The sequence below is a fragment of the Stegostoma tigrinum genome, chromosome 33 (assembly GCF_030684315.1).
Source record: "Stegostoma tigrinum isolate sSteTig4 chromosome 33, sSteTig4.hap1, whole genome shotgun sequence".
NCBI lineage: Eukaryota > Metazoa > Chordata > Chondrichthyes > Orectolobiformes > Stegostomatidae > Stegostoma > Stegostoma tigrinum.
In genome coordinates, this window is record NC_081386.1 from 8,013,826 (window position 1) to 8,037,275 (window position 23,450).

A 23,450-nucleotide genomic window follows, 5' to 3' on the forward strand; every position below is an offset into this window, starting at 1 on the left:
GTAAATGGCTATGTGTACTGTAAATGAAGCCTTCTTGTGCTGACACTTATTAATATGAGCAATTTAGGTAATCCATCTTTCTAGAGGCTCTAAACTCTCACTCTAAATGCCCACAAGGAATTTTCATTCCTGCACCACACTACTGCCGTTTAATAGACTCGATTGTGTCTTTTAAGAGCTTTGAAAAATGTCAAGGACTGATCCTTCAAATGCCAAATGTGCATCAACATCTGTAGAATGACTGACGCATTTTTTCCAGTTAGGTCAATGATGCTGAAAGTATTAAAGGAAAATATAACTGGAAATGTAAATTCTTTCAGGTCTTCTGAATATGGTCAAAAAAATCACTAAGCTTGTGAGAAAGTAGTAAATTGTTAACATTTTAATAATGATGTTCAGTTTGAACAATTACTGCTCCACACATTTAAACAGAGCCTTTTCAGAGGAAAAATGTTCTGAAAAGTACTCATAATATATACAAGCTTCAACAGTAGAATAAACCTTACACAATTATTTTTAAGGTGCTTAAATTGTGAACTAACATTATCAAAAATGGGGCTTTAAAACAATGTATTTTTCTCTATATTAGGAAAATTTATCATTAAATTTCCACCGACGTCAATGAAGGGAAATTCTCAATTCTTTTAGTTTTTCCCTCGCGATAACTGCAGCTAATTACAAATCGCAAGCTCCTGTATAAAACTGTTGATTTGCATGTTCCAATGAGCAAAACATCAGATCTGTGCCATCCCTTAGAATCTAGTCATCAAAACTTACTTCCACTTCAGACACTCCAATTTTAAGCAATGCATAATGTTCTTATGAAATTTTCTGAGTAATAATGGCCTTCTGGCATTATTGACAGACTGTTATTCCAGAGACCCAGATAATATTTTGGGGATCTGGGTGCAAATCCTGCCATGGCAAATGGTGGAATTTGAATTCAGTAAACATTTGGAATTAAGAGTCTAATGATATCCGTGATTCCATTGTTGATTATTGGGAAAAAGCATCTGATTCACTAATGTCCTTCAGCGAGGGAAACTGCCATCCTGACTGAAAACAAAAATTGCTGGCGGTCACAATGAAAGCAAGCTAACATTTTAAGCCTAGATGAAGCTCTAATGAAGAGTCATCTAGACTTGGAATGTCAGCATGCTTTCTGTCCACGGATGCTGCCTGGCCCAGTGTGATCTCCAGCATTTGTTGTTTTCAGTGCAGATTCCAGCACCTGCATTAATTTGTTCCTAAAATGCCATCCTTATATGGTCTACATGTGACTTCAGACCCACAGCAATGTGTTTAACTCTTAACTGCTCTCTGGGCAATTAGGGATGGGCAAGAAGTGCTGGCCTAGCCAATGACACCCTCATCCCATGAATGAATAAAAAAAATCCACAAGAACAGTCATGACATTTTTAACACACTCTTCTGATCAAAGTAAGAAATAGCTCACATACATTGGCACAAGAAAATTACAATGAATGAAATCATGGGAAGTGTCAAATCAGCAGTGATTAAGGAAAGAAGTATAAACAGTAGAAGGAAAGAAAATAAATAGATGGCAAAGGAAAATACCTGTCTGCCAGTGAAACCAGTGTATTCTCGCTGCTCACTCTTCTGAAATCAAAGTGTGTGCTACTAAGGAAACCTGTAATATCAATAATTGAACATGGGCTCCAATATTTCTGGTCTAAATAATAATGAAGATCCATAATGCCTTTATCATTCAGTACTTTAAAAATAGATCTTTAAAGCCAAATCAATTATTATCCCAATTCCAAATTCTTTTCCTTCCATCTGTCTGTCTGATTGCAACTGATAGAAAATAAAAGTGAAAAGAGGAATGATGCAAAGCTGTTACCACTTTTTCACAAAATAAATTGCCATTTGTTTCTTAATTCCAGTCTATTTCATAAGGATAATTTCACCATCTTTGGAGGTTATGCATTCAATTGATAAAACCTCAGGGTCTCACTCGACATCGCCATCTCTCTTTCTCATTTCCATCCTTTAAGAAAATTCTCAAAAATTGTGTCTTTGACTCGAATTTTGTCCTTCTGACCCAACATCTCCATATCTGGCTCAGACTTTGTTTGTAATGTAGGGTGGCACAGGGGCTCGATGGTTAGCTTTGCTGCCTCACAGCACTAGAGATCCATATTTGATTCCGTGTGGAGTTCGCACATTCTTCCCATGGGTTACTGTTTCTGCCAGGTGCCTGGTTTCCTCCCACAGTCCAATCATGTCCAATAGGTGGATTGGCCCTGATATTTTCCTATAATTTCCAGGGATGTGTAGGCTAGGTGGGATTAGCCATGGCAAGCAGGATCAGTGTGGACTTGATGAGCCAAATGGCCTGCTTCCATACTATAGGGATTCTATAATTCTATAAACAAAATGCCATGTTTGCTGAAAATCTGAAACAAAAATAGAAAATGCGAGAGAAACTAACTGGTCTGGCAGCAGCTCTGGAGATGAAGAGTCTTTGGACTTGAAATGTTAACTCTGTTTCTCTCTCCACCCCTGCCAAGTTTTCCTCAGCACTTTATGTCCATATTTTTGTTTTATAAATGCTGTTTTGGAGTGTTTGGGATGCTTTATTAGATTAAAGACACTGTGTAAATGCAGGTTTTCGCTAGTTTTTATATTTGCCAACCTTATAGATTTTCTGTTACACTCTGAGTTTCATTGCAGTGTCCTTGATTAGAGGTGTCCAAAATGGTCTATTTGTTGTCTGATACTAGTTTATTGGTGTGTCATCTTCCTACATGCATAGAGGGAAAATTAAATCTGGTGCAAACTCTGTTTAGAAAGTGTATTCACAAGTTAGACTCATGGTGCTCAGTAAAGGCTGCTTTCCGTTTTGCACAGTTTTAGGTTCTGGTGGTTGATGTTGGCTTGACAAATACAGTAGGCATTAAAAATGTTACCACATGTTCTGAGTCAATTTTTTTACAACAGTCCACTCATTTTCTTCCTGGAAGCTTCCACACCAAAATAGAAGCAACACTGCAAAGTGTTTTCAGAAAAGTCTCTGGAGAGAGGGACTGCTGGAAATGCTCAAAGCTGGGGTTCCCTTGGATCATTGATCCTTGTGTTCATACACTGCAGCTGAAAATACTTCATGCTGCAGCTGAGTGGAACTTTACATCCTTTACCAGAAATTCATGTTTACTGCTCTGCTCACGCATATAATTTAATGGGAAATGTTTTGATCAAAATGGCCCAAATGTGTATTCGCAACACTTCAGGGGACATCATTAAGCGTTAATGCTGCAAGTATATTAGCACGGTTTCAATTCTGCTGGGTTAATTATTTTGTGAGAAATCCTAATGAACAGCCACTGCACAATAGGTGAATTGTCAATCCACTGTATTCCACTTTTCTGACCTCAGTGGTAAGTCACTTTGGAAGCTTCTTGTACTTAGTGCTGCGTGAGGCTGGCAAGACACGGTTACGTGTAATTCTTCAGCTGGAACAGGTCTCCAGAGAAATGGATGGAATTTTATCGGGGCCTGAGTGCCATGGGCTATGGTGAAAAATGTGGAAGAATGGGCACTGAGGCCAAACTTGGCAGGACTCACAACACTTTTAACTCAGCTCTGGGCAGCTAGACAAGATTCTCATTGGGTAGCAGTGAGTTACCTGTTAAGGGGGATTATTGACCTTCAGCACTGCAACCCTCACCTCATTAATATATTGTACCGCCCATCTAGATGCCAAGAACTTCCAACAAGAAAGGCAGGGTACATGGATATTTTAATTCACTGCTGGCTGAAGATTGGCTACATATTGGTTACCATGAAGGCATCATCTGTGGGCACCAGACAGGGAATAGGCAAGGCCTTTTTTCCCAGGGTAGGATAGTCCAAAACTAAAGGGCACAGTTTTAAGGGGAGAGAGTACTTCAGAGGCAACTATTTCATGCACAGTAGGGTATCTATATGGAAAGAACTGCCAGAGGAGGTGGTAGAGGCTGCTCGAATTACAACATTTAAAAGGCATCTGGTTGGGTATACAAATGGGAAGGGTTTAGAGGGATATGGACCAAATGTTGGCAAGTAGGATTGGATTAATTTAGGATATCTGGTTGGCATGGGCAAGTTGCATCGAAGGGTCTATTACTGTGCTGTACATCTCTGTGACTCTATGGTTGTGTAAATGCCTTCCACATTCATGGACATTGGGACGTGACATGTAGGAATACTCACAGCACATGGTGCAAGGTGACTGCCTAATGGTATTACTGCTGGACTGTTAATCCAGAGACTCAAGCACCTTCTGGAGACCTGGGTTCGAATCCTGCCACAGCAGACGGTGGAATTTCAATTCAATAAAACAATCTGGAATTAAGAGTCTAAAGGTATTCATGAATCCATTGTCAATTGTTAGAAAAACCCTTCTGATTCCTCCTTTAGGGAAGGAAATCTGCCACCTTTACCTGGTCTGGCCTATATGTGACTCCAAACCCGCGGAAATGTAGTTCACTCTTAACTGCCCTCCTGAGCAAGTAGGGGTGGGCAATAAAATGCTGACCTAGCCAGCAACACCTATATCCCATGAGTGAATTTAAAAACTCTGTCTGTACGACAATGCTGACACTTGGAGTACACCGGCAACTATCGTTGTAACATTACACCAAGGATGCTGTGCAGTCAGAAATATGGACTCAGCTCATGTTCTGGACCAGGCTCCATCCCTGGACTCTCTGCTCGCTGACATTGTACTCTGTCTGGAGACTCACAGCATGCCGTTTCGTTCTTTGCCCCTCAATCAGGATACCAGGCTCACAGTAGTTCTGTCTTGCCTTGCCATTTAATGCATACAAGAGGCCTTAGTTTAAGATAGCATCTGAGACAAAGTACCTCTGACTGTGCAGGATACTGTATAGCATAATGGCTCTGAAAGAGTAACGCTGAAGATTGCATTAAGCTTCACCCAATCGGATTATGACCTAAGGACTTGGGCGTGGAAATAGGCAGAAAATTTTAGGATTCTGCTTAAGTCAGACTCTGTTATTGTAGATATCCCAACAATCTAATTAACAATGTCAGTCTTACTAACGTAACATATACCTTTCAATAATCTACACCTTGTTTAAGACAAGGATCTCTTCTAATTGGAATAACTGGTGGGTTTCTGTCTGCCCTGTGGACCCAGTCAGAAAAGAGGAGGTGGCAGCTGTTTACTCAGCTGCAGATTGGCATCATATTTCCATATGACATGTTAGGCAGGAGTGCGGACCGGGATTCAGTTTATCTGGACAGATCAAAGACCAACCAGCAAGATATTTCCAGGTACAGCTTTAGAATAACTCCGACAGGCAGTCGAGAGGAGAAGGAGCAGAATGAACAAGCTGCCTGTAGCAAACAAAGTTGTGGCAAGGTGCCACAAGATGCAATCTGTAGTCAAGAGTAAATTCATCAGAACTCGGACAAGAAGCAAGCCCTTAGCTATCTGGAGCTGGCAGACTAGTCACTACTGGCAGTCATCAGAGGGGCAATGATGGGTTGGAGCACTCCCAAATAAAGGATCAGAAACTGAAGGCAAACAGCCATCAAAAGAAGTTCTGTGAGCAAAATTATTCTCACTAGTGGGTGCACTGCAACAGGCAAATCATGAAGTTACAGGCAGAAAAGGCTAGAAATACCATAGAAATACTCATAACTCAGTGTGAACTTTGCCAGCACTGTGAGCAGAGGCCATAGGAACCGCTGTAGTACGGGAAATCAATGGCATAGAAGTAATTTAAACAGAGAACCCAGCACCAAGAATGTCATCCAGCCGGAATTAAAGTGTTAATGGGGCTATTTGGAAGTCTAGGCACAGAGTGTAACAGAAGAAGAAAGTAAAGACACTATTGAGACCACAATAGAGGAGAAGCTGCAGATTTTATGTTGCTGTTAAGGTGGGGAGAATTTATCAGGGTTGCAGAAATCGGGATTCGTCCAGAGAAGCTGTTCAAGTGAGTGGGAAATTTTATTAAAATTGTAAAGCAAAAAAAATTAGAAGTACCACAGACAATGTGAGACAGCTAGGGAAAGCTGTTAAGCAAGTGGGATTCTCTTTTAAGGCACAGGCAGCAGGATTTATTTGATGAAGCCAGGTGAAGTGAAAGTAAAGCAGCATTGAGATACCACAGAACTGAGAAACTTTAAGGTAAGAAGAATAAATAAAAATAGTAAGATAATTAATATTGCCAGGAGGCTATACTTTCAGACATGGATCAAGTTGAACCTGGAATCAGGTATCATAGAGAAAACATGTTTTACAATATTAATTGCTTCTAAACTAGAGGCTAAATCAGAAGCTGGACAAGTAAGCACACTTTTATGTTTGATTGGGACCATTATGATTATTTTGCCAAGGCACAGAGTCTTTTGATAAAGATCTATGCAATGTTGGCAATTAGTTTGTTCTGAGGACAAATGCAATTGTGGAGGAACGTTTGGCAGAATAGTTCATCGTTGAGTGGATTTCAATAATGATCTCTACAGACAAGTCAAACAAAATGAACATAAAGCTTTGAGATCAGATGTCAAAAGAGACAGGACTGTTGTTGGAAATACTGAAGAATCTTTATCTGATTTATTATAATCCTTGAGAAAGCCATTTAGGTCATGAATGGAGCAAAAGTCCAGAAACATCTCAACATCATCTCCGGATACAATGCATCATCCTCCGACACTTGCGCCATCTACAATCTGACCGCACCACCAAAGACATTTTTCCGTCCCCACCCTTGTCTGCCTTCCGGAGAGACCACTCTCTCCGGAACTCCCTTGTCCGCTCCACACTCCTCTCCAACCCCACCACCCCCAGCACCTTTCCCCTGCACCTGCAGGAAGTGCTACACCTGCCCCCACACCTCCTCCCTCACCCCCATCCCATGCCCCAAGGTGACTTTCCACATCAAGCAGATGTTCACCTGCACATCCGCCAATGTGGTATACTGCTGTACACGGTATGACTTCCTCTACATTGGTGAAACCAAACGGACGCTTGGGGACCACATTGTTAAACACCTCCGCTCGGTTTGCAGTAATTGCACCTCCCAGTTGCAAACCATTTCAACTCCCCCTCCCATTCCTTAGACGACATGTCCATCCTGGGCTTCCTGTAGTGCCATAATGATGCCACCCGTAGATTGCATGAACAGCAACTCATATTCCGGTTGGGAACCCTGCAGCCCAATGGTATCGATGTGGATTTCACCAGCTTCAAAATCTCCCCTCCCCCACTGCATCCCAAAATCAGCCCAGCTCGTCCCCGCCTCCCTAACCTGTTCTTCCTCTCACCTATCCCCCTCTCCCACCTCAAGCCACACCTCCATTTCCTACCTACTAACCTCATCCCGTCCCCTTGACCTGTCCGTCCTCCCCAGACTGACCTATCCCCTCCCTACCTCCCCACCCATACTCCCGTCTCCACCGATCTTCTCCTCTATTCATCTTCAGTCCACCTACCCCTCTCTCCCTATTTATTTCAGAATCCTCTCCCCATCCCCCTTTTCTGATGAAGGGTATAGGCCTGAAACATCAGCTTTTGTGCTTCTAAGATGCTGATTAGCCTGCTGTGTTCATCCAGCCCCACACTTTGTTATCTTGGATTCTTCAGCATCAGCAGTTCCTGTTATCTCTGAGTAGATTCTAAGAGCCTATGTCAATGCTGTAAAGCTAGAGAACTTCACAGGCACAAAGAGTATCCAGCTATTGAAAAAAAAGCTTCCATCTGTAGGCCATTTCTGGAAAATGTATAGAAATAGGACAGTTCCAAAGTAGCAGGAAGTCAAGTAGCTGCCCATATAGAGATAGCAGTAGGTAGAGTGACCTGCAATAGAAGAGGCATTTGAAGTATTCTTTGGGGAAATTAGTGATGCGACCAATGTGATTTTGGTAAGAAGCAATTTTGTTAATTGATAACTCTGAGATGGGGGCAAGTGCCACCATGTTATAAGATCATATACTACTGGTGAACTAACAGTGAAATGACACCATCCAGGATGTACAGATTTCAACATTGAAAATATGCTCCAAGCAAGTCTGAATGCAGAGGTTCATATGACACAACACTCCCCCAAAAGTGGACTGAATCAGCCAAGGGTTTGTTGCTCATATCACTGGAGAGGAGTTGGATACACAACCTTCTGACTCAGTGGCTTGCTTAAGAACAGATGTACAAAGTGTCAACTGGGTGTAACAGATCTTATGGTATATTTTGAAGTCGAGCTGTGAAATTCTCCTAGATTTATCCCAAAACCTACCAAAAGAGTTTATCTGGTTATCAACTCATTGTTGTTTTGTGGAAGCTCGGTTTGTAAACTGATTAAATTACACCAGTGAATACACTTCAAAAGTATTTGCTTCAGTCCAAAGCACTTTGGGGTAGCTTGTAAAACACATTAAAGCATTTGTAAAAGGCAACAAAGATGTAGAATCTTTTAACTCTTTAACATGTGGCTTTCAAAAGAACACCACAAGTGATTCGTCAGTTTTCAATTTCTTATCAATATGCAACATTGGCCATCTTTGATAAATTATCCCACACCAAATGCCCATAACCTGGTAAATGCAATTTTAGTTTGGAAGTCTAACATTCTTCAAACTCCTTTAAACATTTTCAGTGTCTTGAGACTGAATCCATCTTTCAGTGAAATTCATCTTTGAGCCATGGGTGTTGCCAGAAACATAGGATTGTAATTATTAATCCAAACTAAAATATTGCTTCATGCAATAAAAAAGCAACAATAAATATTAAATATGTAAAGCAGATGTTTTGATGGGTTTGGTCCCTCCAGTGAAAATCTCTTTCCTTCGCTGTCACATTAACAGCTTGGAAAGTTCGATATGGAGAAGGGAACAGAGAGACAATTAATCATGAAGTGATAGCTAAGAGACACAAAGGTTAGATTCAGATAAGCTGAAGATCATAACAAGAATGAGGAAGATAAATGGTTTGATGGTTTTAAGATCCTGAGAGGATGAGGCATAGTGGTGTTCAAGAGAAATGAAATGCAGGGCAGCACAGTGGCTCAGTGGTTAGCACTGCTGCTTCACAGCACGAAGGACCTGGGTTTGATTCCAGCCTTGTGTGACTGTCTGTGTGGAGCTTGCACGTTCCCCCCATGTCTGTATGGGTTTCCTTCAGGTGCCTTGGTTTTCTTCCACAGTTCGAAGTTGTGCAGGTTAAGTGGATTGGCCATGCTAAATTTCCCATGGTGTCCAGGCTAGGTGGATTAGCCATGGGAAATGTAGGGTTACAGGGATGGGGAGGGCAGCGGATCTGGGTGGGAAGCTCTTTGGAGTGTCAGTATGGACTTGATCTGGCATGCTTCTACATCGTAGGGATTCCGTGATGCTGTGAATAATGAGTACTCAGCAGCATTAGGAGCAGTGGCTAAGAGTAGCACTAACCAAAGTAATAATTATTAATAGATAAAACCCAGGAAGGTTGAGCACATGGAGAGAAGTTATAGATTAGAGGTGAGGAAAGGTTCAGTTGCTTGTTCTTGCATTTTCTTCAGGATCCCAGAATTACAGCTGGAAAGCCTTCCCCAAATATGAATGCTTTATTCAAGCCTTAAATAGATTTGGGCTCGATAGAAAGTCAGAATCGTCAAGAGGAGAGTGTTTGGCGTGAAAACCAAGCAGAAACTAAATTCCTTAGCAGCAAATACTTAAATGAGAGAGATTATGGAGTTCCAGTTGCAGTTACAGTAAATAGTGAGAGCATGGCGCTGGTATTGATGGAGAGGGAATAAGGACACCTTATCATTGGCTCAACAAGCTGGGCACCTGAGGAGAACAGTGTTCCTACTGAATTAAATGAAAGGAGCTCACTAGAATGTATTTGTTAATGGAGAGGTGAGCAAGACGGTAGGATCGCAGTGAATAACTGGGCAGGAGAACAGGTTGGAGAAATTGGATTTCTGGGGAAGAGGAAACGTTCTGAAAAATTGTAGAGTTTTTTTGATGTTTCAGGAAGCATTTTTGCTGCTGTTGACCCACAAGCAGTGCTGGAACAAAGTTATTGCTAGCAGGTTTTCTGAATCCTGGGAAACCTATCTTGGAGGAGGTAAATCCAAGTGATTGGCAAAGTCTGAGACCCAGAGCCTTGTTATCATATTCTAATTACTAACCTCTCTGGTGCACATTAGTATCATAGGGTCCCCATGGTTTGGAAGCAGGCCATTTGGCCCATCAGGTCCACACTGCCTCTCCAAAGGACACCCCATCCAGACCCAATCCCCACCCCTATAAATCTGCATTTCCCATGGTTAATCCAACCAACCTGTAAATCCCTGTGCACTATGGAGCAATTTAACATGGCCAATCCACCTATTCTGCACAACATTGGACTGTGGGAGAAAAAGCAGAGCACCCAGAGGAAACCCACACAGAAATGGGGAGAATGTGCAAACTCTTCAGAAAATGTCACCTGAGACTGGAATTGTATCCTGGTCCCTGGGACTGAGCGGCAACAGTGCTAATTGCTAAACCACCCATTACTCATACACTGTTGTAAAACTAGAAGTGGGAATGTTCAGGGTGGATTGGAGTTATTTTTTCCATTTCTAGTAATTTAAACTTTGACCCACCACAGCCTGACCCATCCTTAGCGGATTAAAATTCCACTTCCCTTCCTATGAACCCCAGCTCAATCTCCATAATCCTAATAGAAGAAGAGCAGATGTGTAAAGGCTGAGTGGTACAACCAGTAAAAATGCCTGCGAAATGTGAAGAAATTTAAAGGAACAAAATTTAGCCCAATGTTTGCAGGGATGTTGGGTGGGAGGTGGTGTTTGTGGAATATTAAGTAATTCAGCATCCCATTGCAAATTTACCAGGTGTTGTATTCACTGACGGTGTCAACTTGAGGATCTGAAACATCAATCCTTTCAACGGAGAGCCAGCATTTTAAATTCTTCTCCATGACAGGCCACCTCCTCTTCCCCTGGATTTGGAGGTCACCAATATGCAGCAATTAATGTTGTCGAAAGGCACAATCAAATTGCACTCCAATCAATTAGACAAAAGTTTCTGCAACTGTTCTTTGGTCTAGGAATTTGAGTCAGGGAAGTTTTTAGATGAGCTGATCACTTGCATATTAGGGCTGCAGGTATATTTATTCCACCTTCATGGAATCACAGAATGATTATAGCACAGAAAAGAAGACACTCAGCCCATTAAGTCCATGCTAGTTCTTACTCCCCTCCCTTTAATCCCAAGGAGGTTATATACAAAACAAGATGTTAAAAAGGGAGTTTTTCTTAAAAAAAACTCACTTTACTCAAAAAGTCTTCCAGAGATAGAGAGATAGCAAGAACTGCTGTTGCTAGAATTGGAGATAACACGGTGTGGAGCTGGAGGAACACAGCAGGCCAGGCAGCATCAGAGGAGCAGGAAAGCTGATGTTTCAGGACTTTCCTGCCCCACTGATGCTGCCCGGCCTGCTGTGTTCCTCCAGCTCCACGTTCTGTTATCTCTTTCAGAGAATTATTTGTCTCTTCATAAAATATGTTTCCATTTCCTTTTAGTTTGAGACAAGAATATTTTGTGATGTCTATTTGAACATTGCTATCATGACAGCTTTGGGATTGTTGTGCTTTGGAAAGAGATTGTGGAAGTTGGAGATTTTCCATTTGTTTTTAAGCACAGAAGTTCCCATATTTCATATTCAACCATGTGTTACACAACATTGATGTGTGCATTTTATGTGGTAGCCATTAACTTAGGTGAGAGTGTGTGCCATAGCGTCTGGTTATGGTCTATGATTATAAGAAGCTTTCTTAAATGGCAAGGCAGAGGTCCAATCATTGTGGTTTGTTAAACTAAGTCGGAAGTCACACAACACTAGGTTATAGTCCAAGGTTTATTTGAAATGACAATTTCACACTTACTCCTCACACCAGCAGTTTACAAGCATGTACAGCAAGGAGCAGGCATGCCTGAAAGCTCTCTGGGAGCGTCCTCTTAGAGATTCACACCATTCGTGGGTGCCAGGTAAAGGCAGCCTCCGATCCTAGTCCAGAAGATTGGTTTTGGTGGTGCATCCGGTCAGGGGGCTCTCAGTCAGGGATTTGCTCTTAGTTCGGGGTGGGGGGGTGGTCCATGCCTCTGCAGACCAGGGACAGAGTTGCTGTCTGTCCTGTGGCTCCACAGCATCCAGTCACAGAGAGAAGACCTGATGCAGTTAGTGATATCTACAGGGACCAGTCTGATGTCTGAGCATCATTTGCCAAGGGCCTGTCCATTCAGGCAGTAAGGCATGTCACAGTGGGACTGGGGGCTGCTGGGAAGGAGAATCGGGAACCTATTCCTTGGCACTGGGGAATACAGGCTGGGAGGAGGGGCAATGACAATCGTGAAATATTTTCAAGTGTTGGAGGGATGTGGGGTAGCTGTTTTGTAAAGCATGGATGATACAAAGTGGATCACATCTACAGTGAGGAGTACTTTGGGCAGTGAGGGACAATGTCTGACCACACCGGGTATGGGGATGAAAGGTGGGCAGGCGGTGGCTGGTAAAGACAGGGAGGGGACCTGAGGCAGTGCGAAGCTAATGGGTTTTACAGGAAAGGCTATCAGGAAGGACTTTTGGACCTCACCAATACATGAGAGGGTGGATGGATGAGGTGTGTTTGCTGACACCTCCCATCATATTGGAAATTGAAAGTACGCAATGAGGAAGGAAATGCTGTGACACACCCAGAGTGGGTGGGGTAGGTGCCTTAGCCTGTGAGGGAGGTGCAGCAGCCAGACTCAGTTATTGGAGGGCCTTCAAAGGGAGAAAGCTGACACCCACAGACCCATGCACTGTTCAGAACACTGTCCTGAGGTCGCCTTGATGCCTATTGATATAAACGCATCGGCTCCCTGTTTGCTGTACACATCACAGCCCCAGATATCGCTGACCACCTCATTCACACCAATACCTCTGGACAGAATGGGGATGTTGTAGGCCGAGGGCTAACGGCCTGTGTAATGGCCCTGTGTAATCCTTGTCCCTCTTGTTTCTACATTCTGGAGAAGCCTCTCAACCCAAACACTGATCTATGGTACATTCTATATGGACATCAAGTTAGACATTATGCTGCACCAGTTACATTCAGGGCTACAGAAAGAAAGAGAGAGAGAGAGAGAGACAGCGCCAAATAGCCAGATGCAAGGTGAAAACAGTGCCATTTTTCGTAAAATGTCAAATAACAGATAATACACTGTCACCTGTACCACCAAAGTGCCATCAATAAATTTTCCTCTTTCCGTCCCTCCCACTACATCTTTGTGCACTCCCTGGCTATGCAGCTGCAATTAGAGGGAGGCTGCTCAACAATGGATCCCATTGGCTCTGGATGTTTTATCGGGTGACCCTGGAGTGTTTTTTTTCAGCATGGCCCAGACTATCCCTAGAGGGGGTGGACCCTTGTTGTGAATGAGGAAGGAGGAGGGTCTGGTAGGGTGGAAGGGGTGACTCAGCCACCTCTGCGCTGTCCTGAGAGGAGATCTTTGAAGTTCCTCATCCAGCTGGGTCCCTCCTGGCACTGCCCACTCTCCTTACGATGAAGAGGCACCTGGAGTGGGCACCAGGCTCCCTATCCCCCTGTCACAGTGCCTCTGGTCCTGAGAACCAATGTCTAGAACAATGGAGTGTGGGCATGTGGCCCTCTCCAGCAGCCCCTGAGGGTGCTGGGTCTGGATCTCCATGGCACTGCCAACCTGCCCATGGAGGCAGCATTACTCAATGCCTTGCTGCAGCCTCTGGGCAATGGGAACGATAATGCCCCACATCCCTGCCTGCAGCTACTGTGTACATGGACAAAGTCCCTGATTACCCACACCACAGGGTCCTCTCCTGCCTGGGGTGAGCTAGAGCCTGGTCTCCGGTACATCTCTGAGTGCCAGGGGTCTGGAGCTTTTCTCCCTCTGCCAGCTACAGAGCTGTCACAGTGCGGTGCCCGCCTGATTGTATATCCGCGCACTCCATTCCTAATGTTCCCACTGAGGTGTTCCTATTTGAGCTGGCGGAGGCTGCGGGAGACAGATTTGCTAATACTGACTCTGAGGAAGCGAGATGCTCAGAGATCGAGGGGGTGCCTCTGGGGGGATCTGGGCATTTCTCTAAGGGGCTGATGAGATTCTGGTCGTACCTGCAAGACACAGAAGAGAGAGGGTGCTGTGGCCAGCGGTTAGGATAGTGTGCAGTGAATGACACTTACAGTGGGGTTAACATGACAGATGCAGGAGAATGAGGAGTGATGCTTCTTTGGTTGGTGGAAAATGGGTACAGAACAAAGATAAGAAGAACAAAGAAGAACAAAGAAGATTACAGCACAGGAACAGGCCCTTCGGCCCTCCAAGCCTGCACCAATCGAGATCCTCTGTGTAAAACTGTCATCTATTTTCTAAGGGTCTGTATCCCTTTGCTCCCTGCTCATCCATATACCTGTCCAGATACATCTTAAAAGACACTATCGTGCCTGCATGTACCACCTCCGCTAGCAACACGTTCCAGGCACCCACGACCCTCTGTGTAAAGAACTTTCCACGCATATCTCCCATAAACTTTCCACCTCTCAATTTGAACTCATAACCCCTCGTAATTGAGTCCCCCACTCCAGGAAGAAGCTCCTTGCTATCCACCCTGTCTATACCCCTCATGATTTTGTAGACCTCAACAAGGCCCCCCGTCAATCTCCGTCTTTCTAATAAAAGTAATCCTAATCTCCTCAACCTTTCTTCATAGCTAGCACCCTCCGTACCAGGCAACATCCTGGTGAACCTCCTCTGCACCCTCTCCAAAGCATCCACATCCTTTTGGTAATGTGGCGACCAGAGCTGTACACAGTGCTCTAAATGTGGCTGAACCAAAGTCCTATACAAATGCAACATGACCTGCCAACTCTTGTACTCAATACTCCTACGATGAAGAAAATCATGCCGTATGCCTTCTTGACCACTCTCTTGACCTGCGTCGCCACTTTCAGGGAAAAATGGACCGGAACAGCCAGATCTCTGTACATCAATTTTCCCCAGAACTTTTCCATTTACTGTATACTTCGCTCTTGAATTTGATCTTCCAAATGCATCACCTCGCATTTGCCCGGATTGAACTCCATCTGCCATTTATCTGCCCAACTCTCCAGCCTGTCTATATTCTGCTGTAATCTCTGACAGTCCCCTTCACTATCAGCTACTCCACCAATCTTCGCGTCATTTGCAATCTGTATCTCAGCATCTCCACTGGAGCGATCTGATCTTCTCCTGCTAGGGCCATTTTATTTTCTTCATTCATGCACGGGATGAGGGCATTGCTGGCCAAGCAGGATTTATCACCTGCCCCTAATTGCCCAGAGGGCAGTTAAGAGCCAACTACATTGCTGTGGATCTGGAGTCACATGTAGGCCAGACCACATAAGGACGACAGTTTCCTTCCCTTCAGAACATTAGATTATCTCCACATATGGAGTGAGGAGCCTAACGTCAGTCACCCCTTCACATGATGTGCTCCTTCTGCCCTATGATGGGCTGTTTTCTCCTGTTCTGCGACTGGGTGAGGAACTGTGTGAGGCGAAACTGGTGTAAGTGAGGAGGCAGCACAGAGGGGCATGGAGGGTTCAGACTGTGGGAGTTTGGGGTGGAAGACAGCACATGAGGGAAGATGTTGCAGTTGATAATGAGAGTGGGAGACTATGAGCCCTGGTGAGAGATGGGTGCAGAAACAGAGATGGAGTGAGTTGAGGAAGCAGAGAGAGGACAGTGACACTTACCCTAATACAGTGGAGGTCATTGACCATTTGCGCCTTGTCAGAAAACTGCACAAACTGTCTTTGACTGAGCAGGGCAGCTTCGGAACGCCAGTGCTCAGTCAGGGTGCTCACGGAGGTGGTGTGAACTCAAGGTCTTTCATCAGATATCAACTGAGGGATGAGTTGTTCTAGGAGTGACGTATGGAGGCTGGACTAGAATCAAATACCAGGGATCCCGTAGAGATGGAGTTGATGAGGCAGGTTTGGTCGTGTGAGGAACCTTTCTAGGCCCTGCAACAGGAATCACCCCAAAAATTCAATCCGTCTTGCACTTAGCCAAAAAAACATATGATTCAGCTCCAGGGGTTCAGATCCATAATCTTTGAATTTAGCGTAACAGGGTGGTTGAGAAAGCATTTAACATGCTTGCCTTCATTGCTCAGACCTTTGAGCTCAGGAGTTGGGACGTTATGTTGAGGTTGCACAGGATGTTAGTGAGGCCTCTTCTGGAGTACAGTGTCCAGTTCTGTTCATCCTGTTATAGGAAGGATATTATTAAACTAGAGAGGGTTCAGAAGAAATTTACCAGTATACTACTGTGACTGGACGGTTTGAGTTGTAAAAAGAGGCTGGATAGGTGGGACTTTTTTCACTGGAGTGTTGGAGGTTGAAGGGTGACTTTATAGGGGTTTATAAAATGTTGAGGGGTATAGTTAGGGTGGATGCCAGGTACCTTTTCCCTAGGGTGAGGAATTTCAAGGCCGGGGGGATATTTTTAAGGTGACGGGGGAAAGATTTAATAAAAGACATGAGGGGCAATGTGCAGAACGTGTGTTTCATGTGTGGAATTAACCTCCAGAGGAAGTGTTGGATGTGGGTACAATTACAATGTTTAACAGACATTTTGACAAGTACATGAATAAGGAATGTTTGAAGGGATATGGGCCAAGCACAGGCAAATGGGATTAGTTTAGTTTGAGATTATGTTCGACATGGACTGGTTGGACTGAAGGATCTGTTTTCCATGCTCTATTATACTAAGCCTGAGAGTATTCCCCCTATTTCTGTTTTGAAATTCACCTTGAATCCATTATCAAAATGCAAAACTGATATCAAAGCAGTTTCACAATAATTTGTATTGATATCACCTGACACCTTAAAGACAGTAAAATGTCCCAAGGCACTTCACACACACATTATGAAGTCAAACTTAATATCTAGCCACAGAGTTATTAGATAGGTGATGAAGACCTTGGATAAGGGATGTACCTGAATGGAGACAAAAATAAAAGAAGCAGGAGAAAGTTCCAGAGTTTGGGATTCATGCATCTGAAGGCTTCAGAAATGCACAAGAGGTGGGAATCATAGGAACACTGAGATTTAGGCTGTTGGTGGGGTGGACATTGCAGAGATATGGAGATTACAGAGATGTGGAAAAATGAGGCCTTGTGGGATTTGACAACAAGGATGAGAATTTTAAAATCATGGCTATGTTTACCTGGCATCCACTCCCTCCACCACCAACACTCAGTAGCAGCACTGTATAGAAGATGCATTGTGGAATTTCACCGAAGATCCATAGACAGCTGCTTCCATACCCATGGCCACCTCCATCCAGAAGTAGTGGGGGATGGTGTTGGCAATTAGATAACAGTTGGGCAATATGGTGCTGTAAAGAGTTGATATTTTTTGTTGGATGTGCAATAGGGGTTGTGATGACAGATTTCCGAAAGACAGAGACAGAATGTCACAAACGAGAGGCATTGACAATATCAGCTAACATGAGGGCCAGGCAGAGATTAAACAGTTTGGTGGGAAGTAGGGCCAAGGGTCTCTTAGACAATGTGAACTTGCAGTATAACATAGGATTTACAGCACAGAAACAGACCAAACCAAGCGGTCTTTTTTTTCACATGTGCTTATAAAGCTTCCCCTGAAATACACTTCATGCTAATTCTTTTAGCTGCTGCTGAATTCCGATAGAGGATTCAGGAGAATTGGCTTTACCAAATGAGTGTTAAAATGTGGGACCATTTGGCCTAAGTCCACTGATGTACTTTTTGTTTGTATGATCTGTCTCTTCAGTGTCACTAGGTCAAAATCTTGGAATTCTCTCCCTAATGGCATTGCGGGTCAATAATGCTCCACATTTTAGCAGTCACTCGGTTAAAGCCTATGTTTCTGAATTCCCTATTGGAATTATTAATAACTAGCTTATATTGATGGATCTAATTCTGGTGTAATCCACAAATACATTTTTTACATCTACCTTTCATAATAAGACCCAGCTGACACCATGTCATGGCCTCGGCTGGTCCATCATTTTCTCTTCCATGTTTTAGAGAGTAGAACTCAAGTGCCTGATCTTTTTAGGTGGGCATAGGAAAACTGGAATTCAGGTGAGGAATTCTGCAGTGAATAACTCACCTCCCGATTCCCCAAAGTTTACCCACCATCTACAAGGCACAAGTCAGGAGTAGAATGAAATATTCTGCGTTTGTCTGGATGGGTGCAGCTCCAACAACACTCATGAAGCTCAGCATCATCCTGGACAAAGCAGCCCAAGCGACTGACACCACATCCATCACATTCAATATTCATTCCCTTTCCCACCAATGTGCAATGGCAGTGATGTATGCTATCTACAAGACGCACTGTAGTAATTCTGGTGTCTTTGCTCTAGGGAAGTGAGACTTGAAAGTGTTCAGAAAAGATTTACAGGGATGGTTTCAGGGTTGGAGAGTTTGAGCTATAGGGAGAGACTGAATAGGCTGGAGCTATTTTCTCTGGAACATCAAGGCTGAGTTGTGACCTTATAGAAGTTTTTAAAATTATGAGGGGCATGGAGAAGGGTGAATATTCAAGGTTTTTTCTCCAGGGTAGGTGAGTCCAAAACTAGAGGGCATAAGTTTAAGGCAAGAGAGAAAAGATTTAAAAGTGACCGAAGAGGCAACTTTTTCATGCAGGGGGTGGTGTGTGTACGGAACGAGCTGCCAGAGGGGTGGCGGAGGCTGATACAGTTGCAACATTTGAAAGGTATCTAGATGGATATAGGAATATGGAGGGTTAAGCGGGATGTGAGCCAAATGCTGGCAAATGGGATGAGATTAATTTAGGATATCTGATCTGCATGGACAAGTTGGACCAAAGGGCCTGTTTCCATGCTGTATATATTTCTATAGTGCTATTTCTTTTGACAGCATCTTCCAAACCCACAATGTCTACCAACAAGGAGGACAACAGCAGCAGATACATTGGAACACCACCATTTGCAAGTTCCCCTTAAAGCCACTTATCATTATGACTTGGAAATATATCGCTGTCCCTTCAGTGCCATTGGGTTAAAATCCTGGAACTTCTCCCCTCGCAGCATTATGGGTGTCCCCACACCTGAAGGACTGAAGGACAATACCATCACCTTGTCAAGGGCAATTAGGAATGGGCAGTGATGCATCGCATTCTGCAAATGAATAAGACAAATCTCTTTGCTGATATTTTCTGTGCGAAACCCCTTGCAGTTTACCCCTGTTCATAATATGATGAGGAAAACAGTAGAGTTAAGGATGTAAGACAGATTTGTACTTAAGTACTTAATATGTCTTCAAATTAGCGTCCAGACATCCCAAAGTGCTTTACAATCAATTAAATACATCAAATGCATTCCTTTTTTTTATCCATTCACAGAGTGTGGATGTCGCTGGCCAGGCTGGCATTTATTGCCCATCTCTCTTTATCCAGAGGGCAGTTGAGAGTCAACCACATTGCTGTGTGTCTGGATTCACATGTAGACCAGACCAGGTAAGAATGGCAGATTTCCTTCCCTGCAGGAAATTAGTGAACAAGATGAGTTTTTCCTGACAATCAGGAGTTGTTTCATGGTCATCATTGGACTCTCAATTCCAGATTTTTGTTTTAAATTGAATTCAACTTCCTCATGGCAGGATTAGAACTCAGTCCCCGGGATCTCTGGATTAATAAAATCCAGGGATAACACCACTAGGCCAGCATCTCCCCCAACATTGCCTCAAAGTAGGAAACATAGCAGATGATTTCCACACAGGCAATGAAGTGATAACGAACGTATAATCTATTTCATTGATGTCACTTGATGGAGAGACGATGGAGAGACAATGTAGAGAAAACTTGTGAGAATTCCTCGATTTTTGTTCTTGTAAACAGTATCATGGGGACCCATTATATCCACCCAAGAGCATAGATGGGATCTCAATTTATCATCCCATCCAAAATCTAGTGCCTTATGACAATATTGTATTTTATCAATACTGCATCAAGTTTTAACACAGATTTTGAATCTCTGGAGTGGGACTTGAACACATAACCTTCTGATTGAGACATAAGAGTACAATCTACTCAGTTGATATCACATAATTGCAATTTGTGTTGAAAGCTTTTTTTTGACTGAAATTTGCAGAAGTTTACATGTTCTAACACAGGTTTAGTCTATAAATCATGTTTTAGCTGAAGGGCAAATTATCTCAACATAGTCACTTTTGAGATGGCATCTCCAATAAGTGCTGTGGCACTTCCCAGAAAGTTTCATTGACGCATTCAGCTGAAATCGTACCTACTCGGTGACTTACTTTTTTACATAAGAAAGTAAAACTCAGCAAGTGGAGATGATATGCAGGCACAGACTCATCAATCTTCGATTAGGGAGTGCAATTTCAAGCAGGAACTTGTTTGAACTCTGCAAGATGACCTCCAAAATCTCAGTAAAACGTTATGGTGAGTGTCATAGCCTAAAGGGATGCACCTCAAGTAGGCAGGGAGCTGCCAAAGCTGTTTGCAACTTCACACTCCGGCTAATCTTGCTTCACCCTTGCTCTCGCAGTTGTGTCGTTTATGCTTACTCTGAACACACATTTATTTTACCACAATTGCACTGGTCTTCATGCGCAATGCCATATTTTACTTCTCCAATATGACTCTCCATGTTGTCGTCGGGCATATTTTGTTCTGAATTTTGTTTTGTGATGAGTAATTCCTCTGTTGAAAAAGGATGGCTAGAGAGAGCACATTGGTAACTGGCGCATTGGCTCATGAGGAAGGCAGTGGGGAAAGGAACTTGGAGCTAAGGCTCTTGTGGTGCAGTGATAGTTTCTGTAACTGTGAGCCAGGAGGCCTGGGTTCAAGTCTAGGGTGTGCTGTTGGAGATAGAAACTGGGGGCCCCTCAGCCTTATTGGTCATAAAGGCACTGGGCAGAGCTGTTAAGAAACATACTCAAAAGTAGGCAATAAGCAGTATTAGCAAACCATATTGAACATGTAAGCTTTCTCCCAGGATATATCAAGCCAAATATGGGAATGGGAGGGGGGGTGGAAATGGGGTTTTAAGGGTGGAAACGCTGTAGTCTGTGTTAAGTATTTCTATTATAAATTAATGTGTGAAGGTTACCTGCATCGGTGAACTGAGAACAAATGACTTTGTGAATGCTTATACTTTAGTGGTTTTGCAGACTGGAACATGGAGATTACTTACATTTTCCAGCTAATTTTGCTACTCAGTAGATGCCTAGTCCAAGTGTGGATTTAATGCTGCCAAAATACAATGGGATGTCACGGGAACATACCTAATAGAAATCACTGACACAGCAGGAGTTGTAGACTAGGAAGAACAGAATGATCTTCCCGGGAGATGAAGGAAAATAGTCAAACTAATTTACAAGGTTCCCATGAAACCCTCATTGGAGAGAGAGGCCATGCCTAAGGTGTTCTAGATTTGGCAGACAGCTCCTGAAATCTATAAGGACCAACTATGTTAATGGAAATTTCTGTGTCATTTCAACTGCAATGCCAAAAAGTTGCTGTGGGTTTCTTTCCATTGATTGCGCAGTCGGGACTAGCCCATGTCTGTTGAAACAAAGTAAAACCAAATATAAAAGTGCATTAAAAGAAATGCTAGCCAAGAAGGCACTTCACAGATTTCAATTCTAAAAGTAGAAAAGAATTTTAATCAAACAACAAGTTCAAACAAAAAAAGTTAGTGTTTTGGAGCACTTGATGGAGATAGGTAACTTCATCTCTCTCCCCAACCTGAAGGCGACAGTTCACAACCTGGAGTTCCCGAAAGCTCACACTAATTTGAAATTCTTCAAGTGGCACCTTTAACCGAGTGGCCATTTCTCATGGTGAGCCAGCATTGTGAGTGTTGAAATATTATCACCTAACAGCTAGTATTGGTCCTGTTCTCAGCTTTCATTGTTATTCCATTGAAATGAACAAGATGTCCATCCACGTGCACTTCCCAGCAAGAGTAGGAGTCTGGAGAGTATTTATCCCCCATTCTAGATCATGTGAAGCAGTCTCATTGTGGTGCTATCCCAGTCAGGATGGGTCGGCACAGTTCAGAAATTGAGTCTAAAATTCTCCTTGCCAATGGAACCGAACAATGCAACCTTCCTGTTTATCCACCTGATCTCTGTCCTCTCCAATTAGTTGTCCAAATATAAATGACCTCCCTTTTGAAAGGAACAGGGAAAGTAATTAACCTAAGCTCATAGGTACCATGAGGAGATGGCAAAAACTGCCAATGCTGGAGTCTGAGATAACACAATGTGGAGCTGGATGAACACAGCAGGCCAGGCAGCATCAGAGGAGCAGGAAAGCTGACATTTCGGGTTGGGACCCTTCTTCAGAAAGAGTTCTGACCCGAAACGTCAGCTTTCCTGCTTCTCTGATGCTGCCTGGCCTGCTGTGCTCCTCCAGCTCCACACAGTATTATCATAGGTACCACGGACCTCTCAAACGGTTATTGATTGTGGGAGACGACACTCAATAGCAAGGATGAGGCAAGACAAAGAGGGCAGGTATCTGTAAACTGCGAGCAGCAATGTGGGGATTAAACTCACACTTTTAACGTCATTCCACACCAGGCTCTAGCCATACGACTAACTTTGTTAACTAGTTCACAATAAAAAGTATTAAGGGAACCTTTGTATTTCTGAAGAAGGGTCCAGACCCGAAACATCAGCTTTCCTGCTCCTCTGATGCTGCTTGGCCTGCTGTGTTCATCCAGCTCTACACCTTGTTATCTCAGATTCTCCAGCATCGGCAGTTCCTACTATCTTTTTGTATTTGGTTGGTGTTTTCTGTTGCAACAGGTCTGGATTGTGAATAACAGCACTGATCTCTCCCTTTGTGCTTATGCTAACACTTTGGAATAAACGGTATCTTGATACCTGACCAGTGGGAACGCTTTTTTCTCTTTCTACATATAAACGGGCCTCATTGTTGTGACCATATCTATCAGTTCTCTGAAGTTTTGTTGTTCTGATGTAAAAGGCTGGACTGGCTAGTGGCACCTATTGCTCCCAGTGTTGCATTGAGCTAAAATGACACTGTCTCTCACTGCTTTTAGAATTTCATGGGTTATGCATTTACAAAGTGACTGCTGTGGCTAACACATTGCATCAGAATGTATAAAATGTCTCATTGATTCATATTGATTCCCTTCACTTGGAACCAAAATTGCTCAGTCATTTGTTCAGGCAAATAAAGTGAGCAAAAAGTTCTTATTTAGTGTGTATTCAAGAGTAGGTAATGGAGGTCTTTATAGAAAGTCAAGAGCAGCAGGCACAAGGGAATGCTATCCCATCCATGTTGCCCTCCAGGCTTTGGATGTTTCTCAGTGTTGCCTCGTCAGAAATGGAGCAAACATTTGGAACCCACCGTCTAATGTCA

General features: G+C 43.3%; 1 protein-coding gene across 2 annotated transcripts in view; it reads left to right on the top strand.

Annotated features, from left to right (window-relative positions):
* The window catches only part of bnc1 (basonuclin zinc finger protein 1), a 112,712-nt gene that overhangs the window by 12,950 nt on the left and 76,312 nt on the right, over nucleotides 1-23,450 (top strand). The window contains exon 2 of one of the 2 annotated variants that reach the window (XM_059639272.1): nucleotides 19,434-19,547. The exons of the other annotated variant lie outside the window; for it this stretch is intronic. Coding sequence (XP_059495255.1) covers nucleotides 19,434-19,547 — 114 coding nt within the window. The remainder of the gene's footprint in view (nucleotides 1-19,433; nucleotides 19,548-23,450) is intronic. 2 annotated transcript variants of the gene reach the window in all.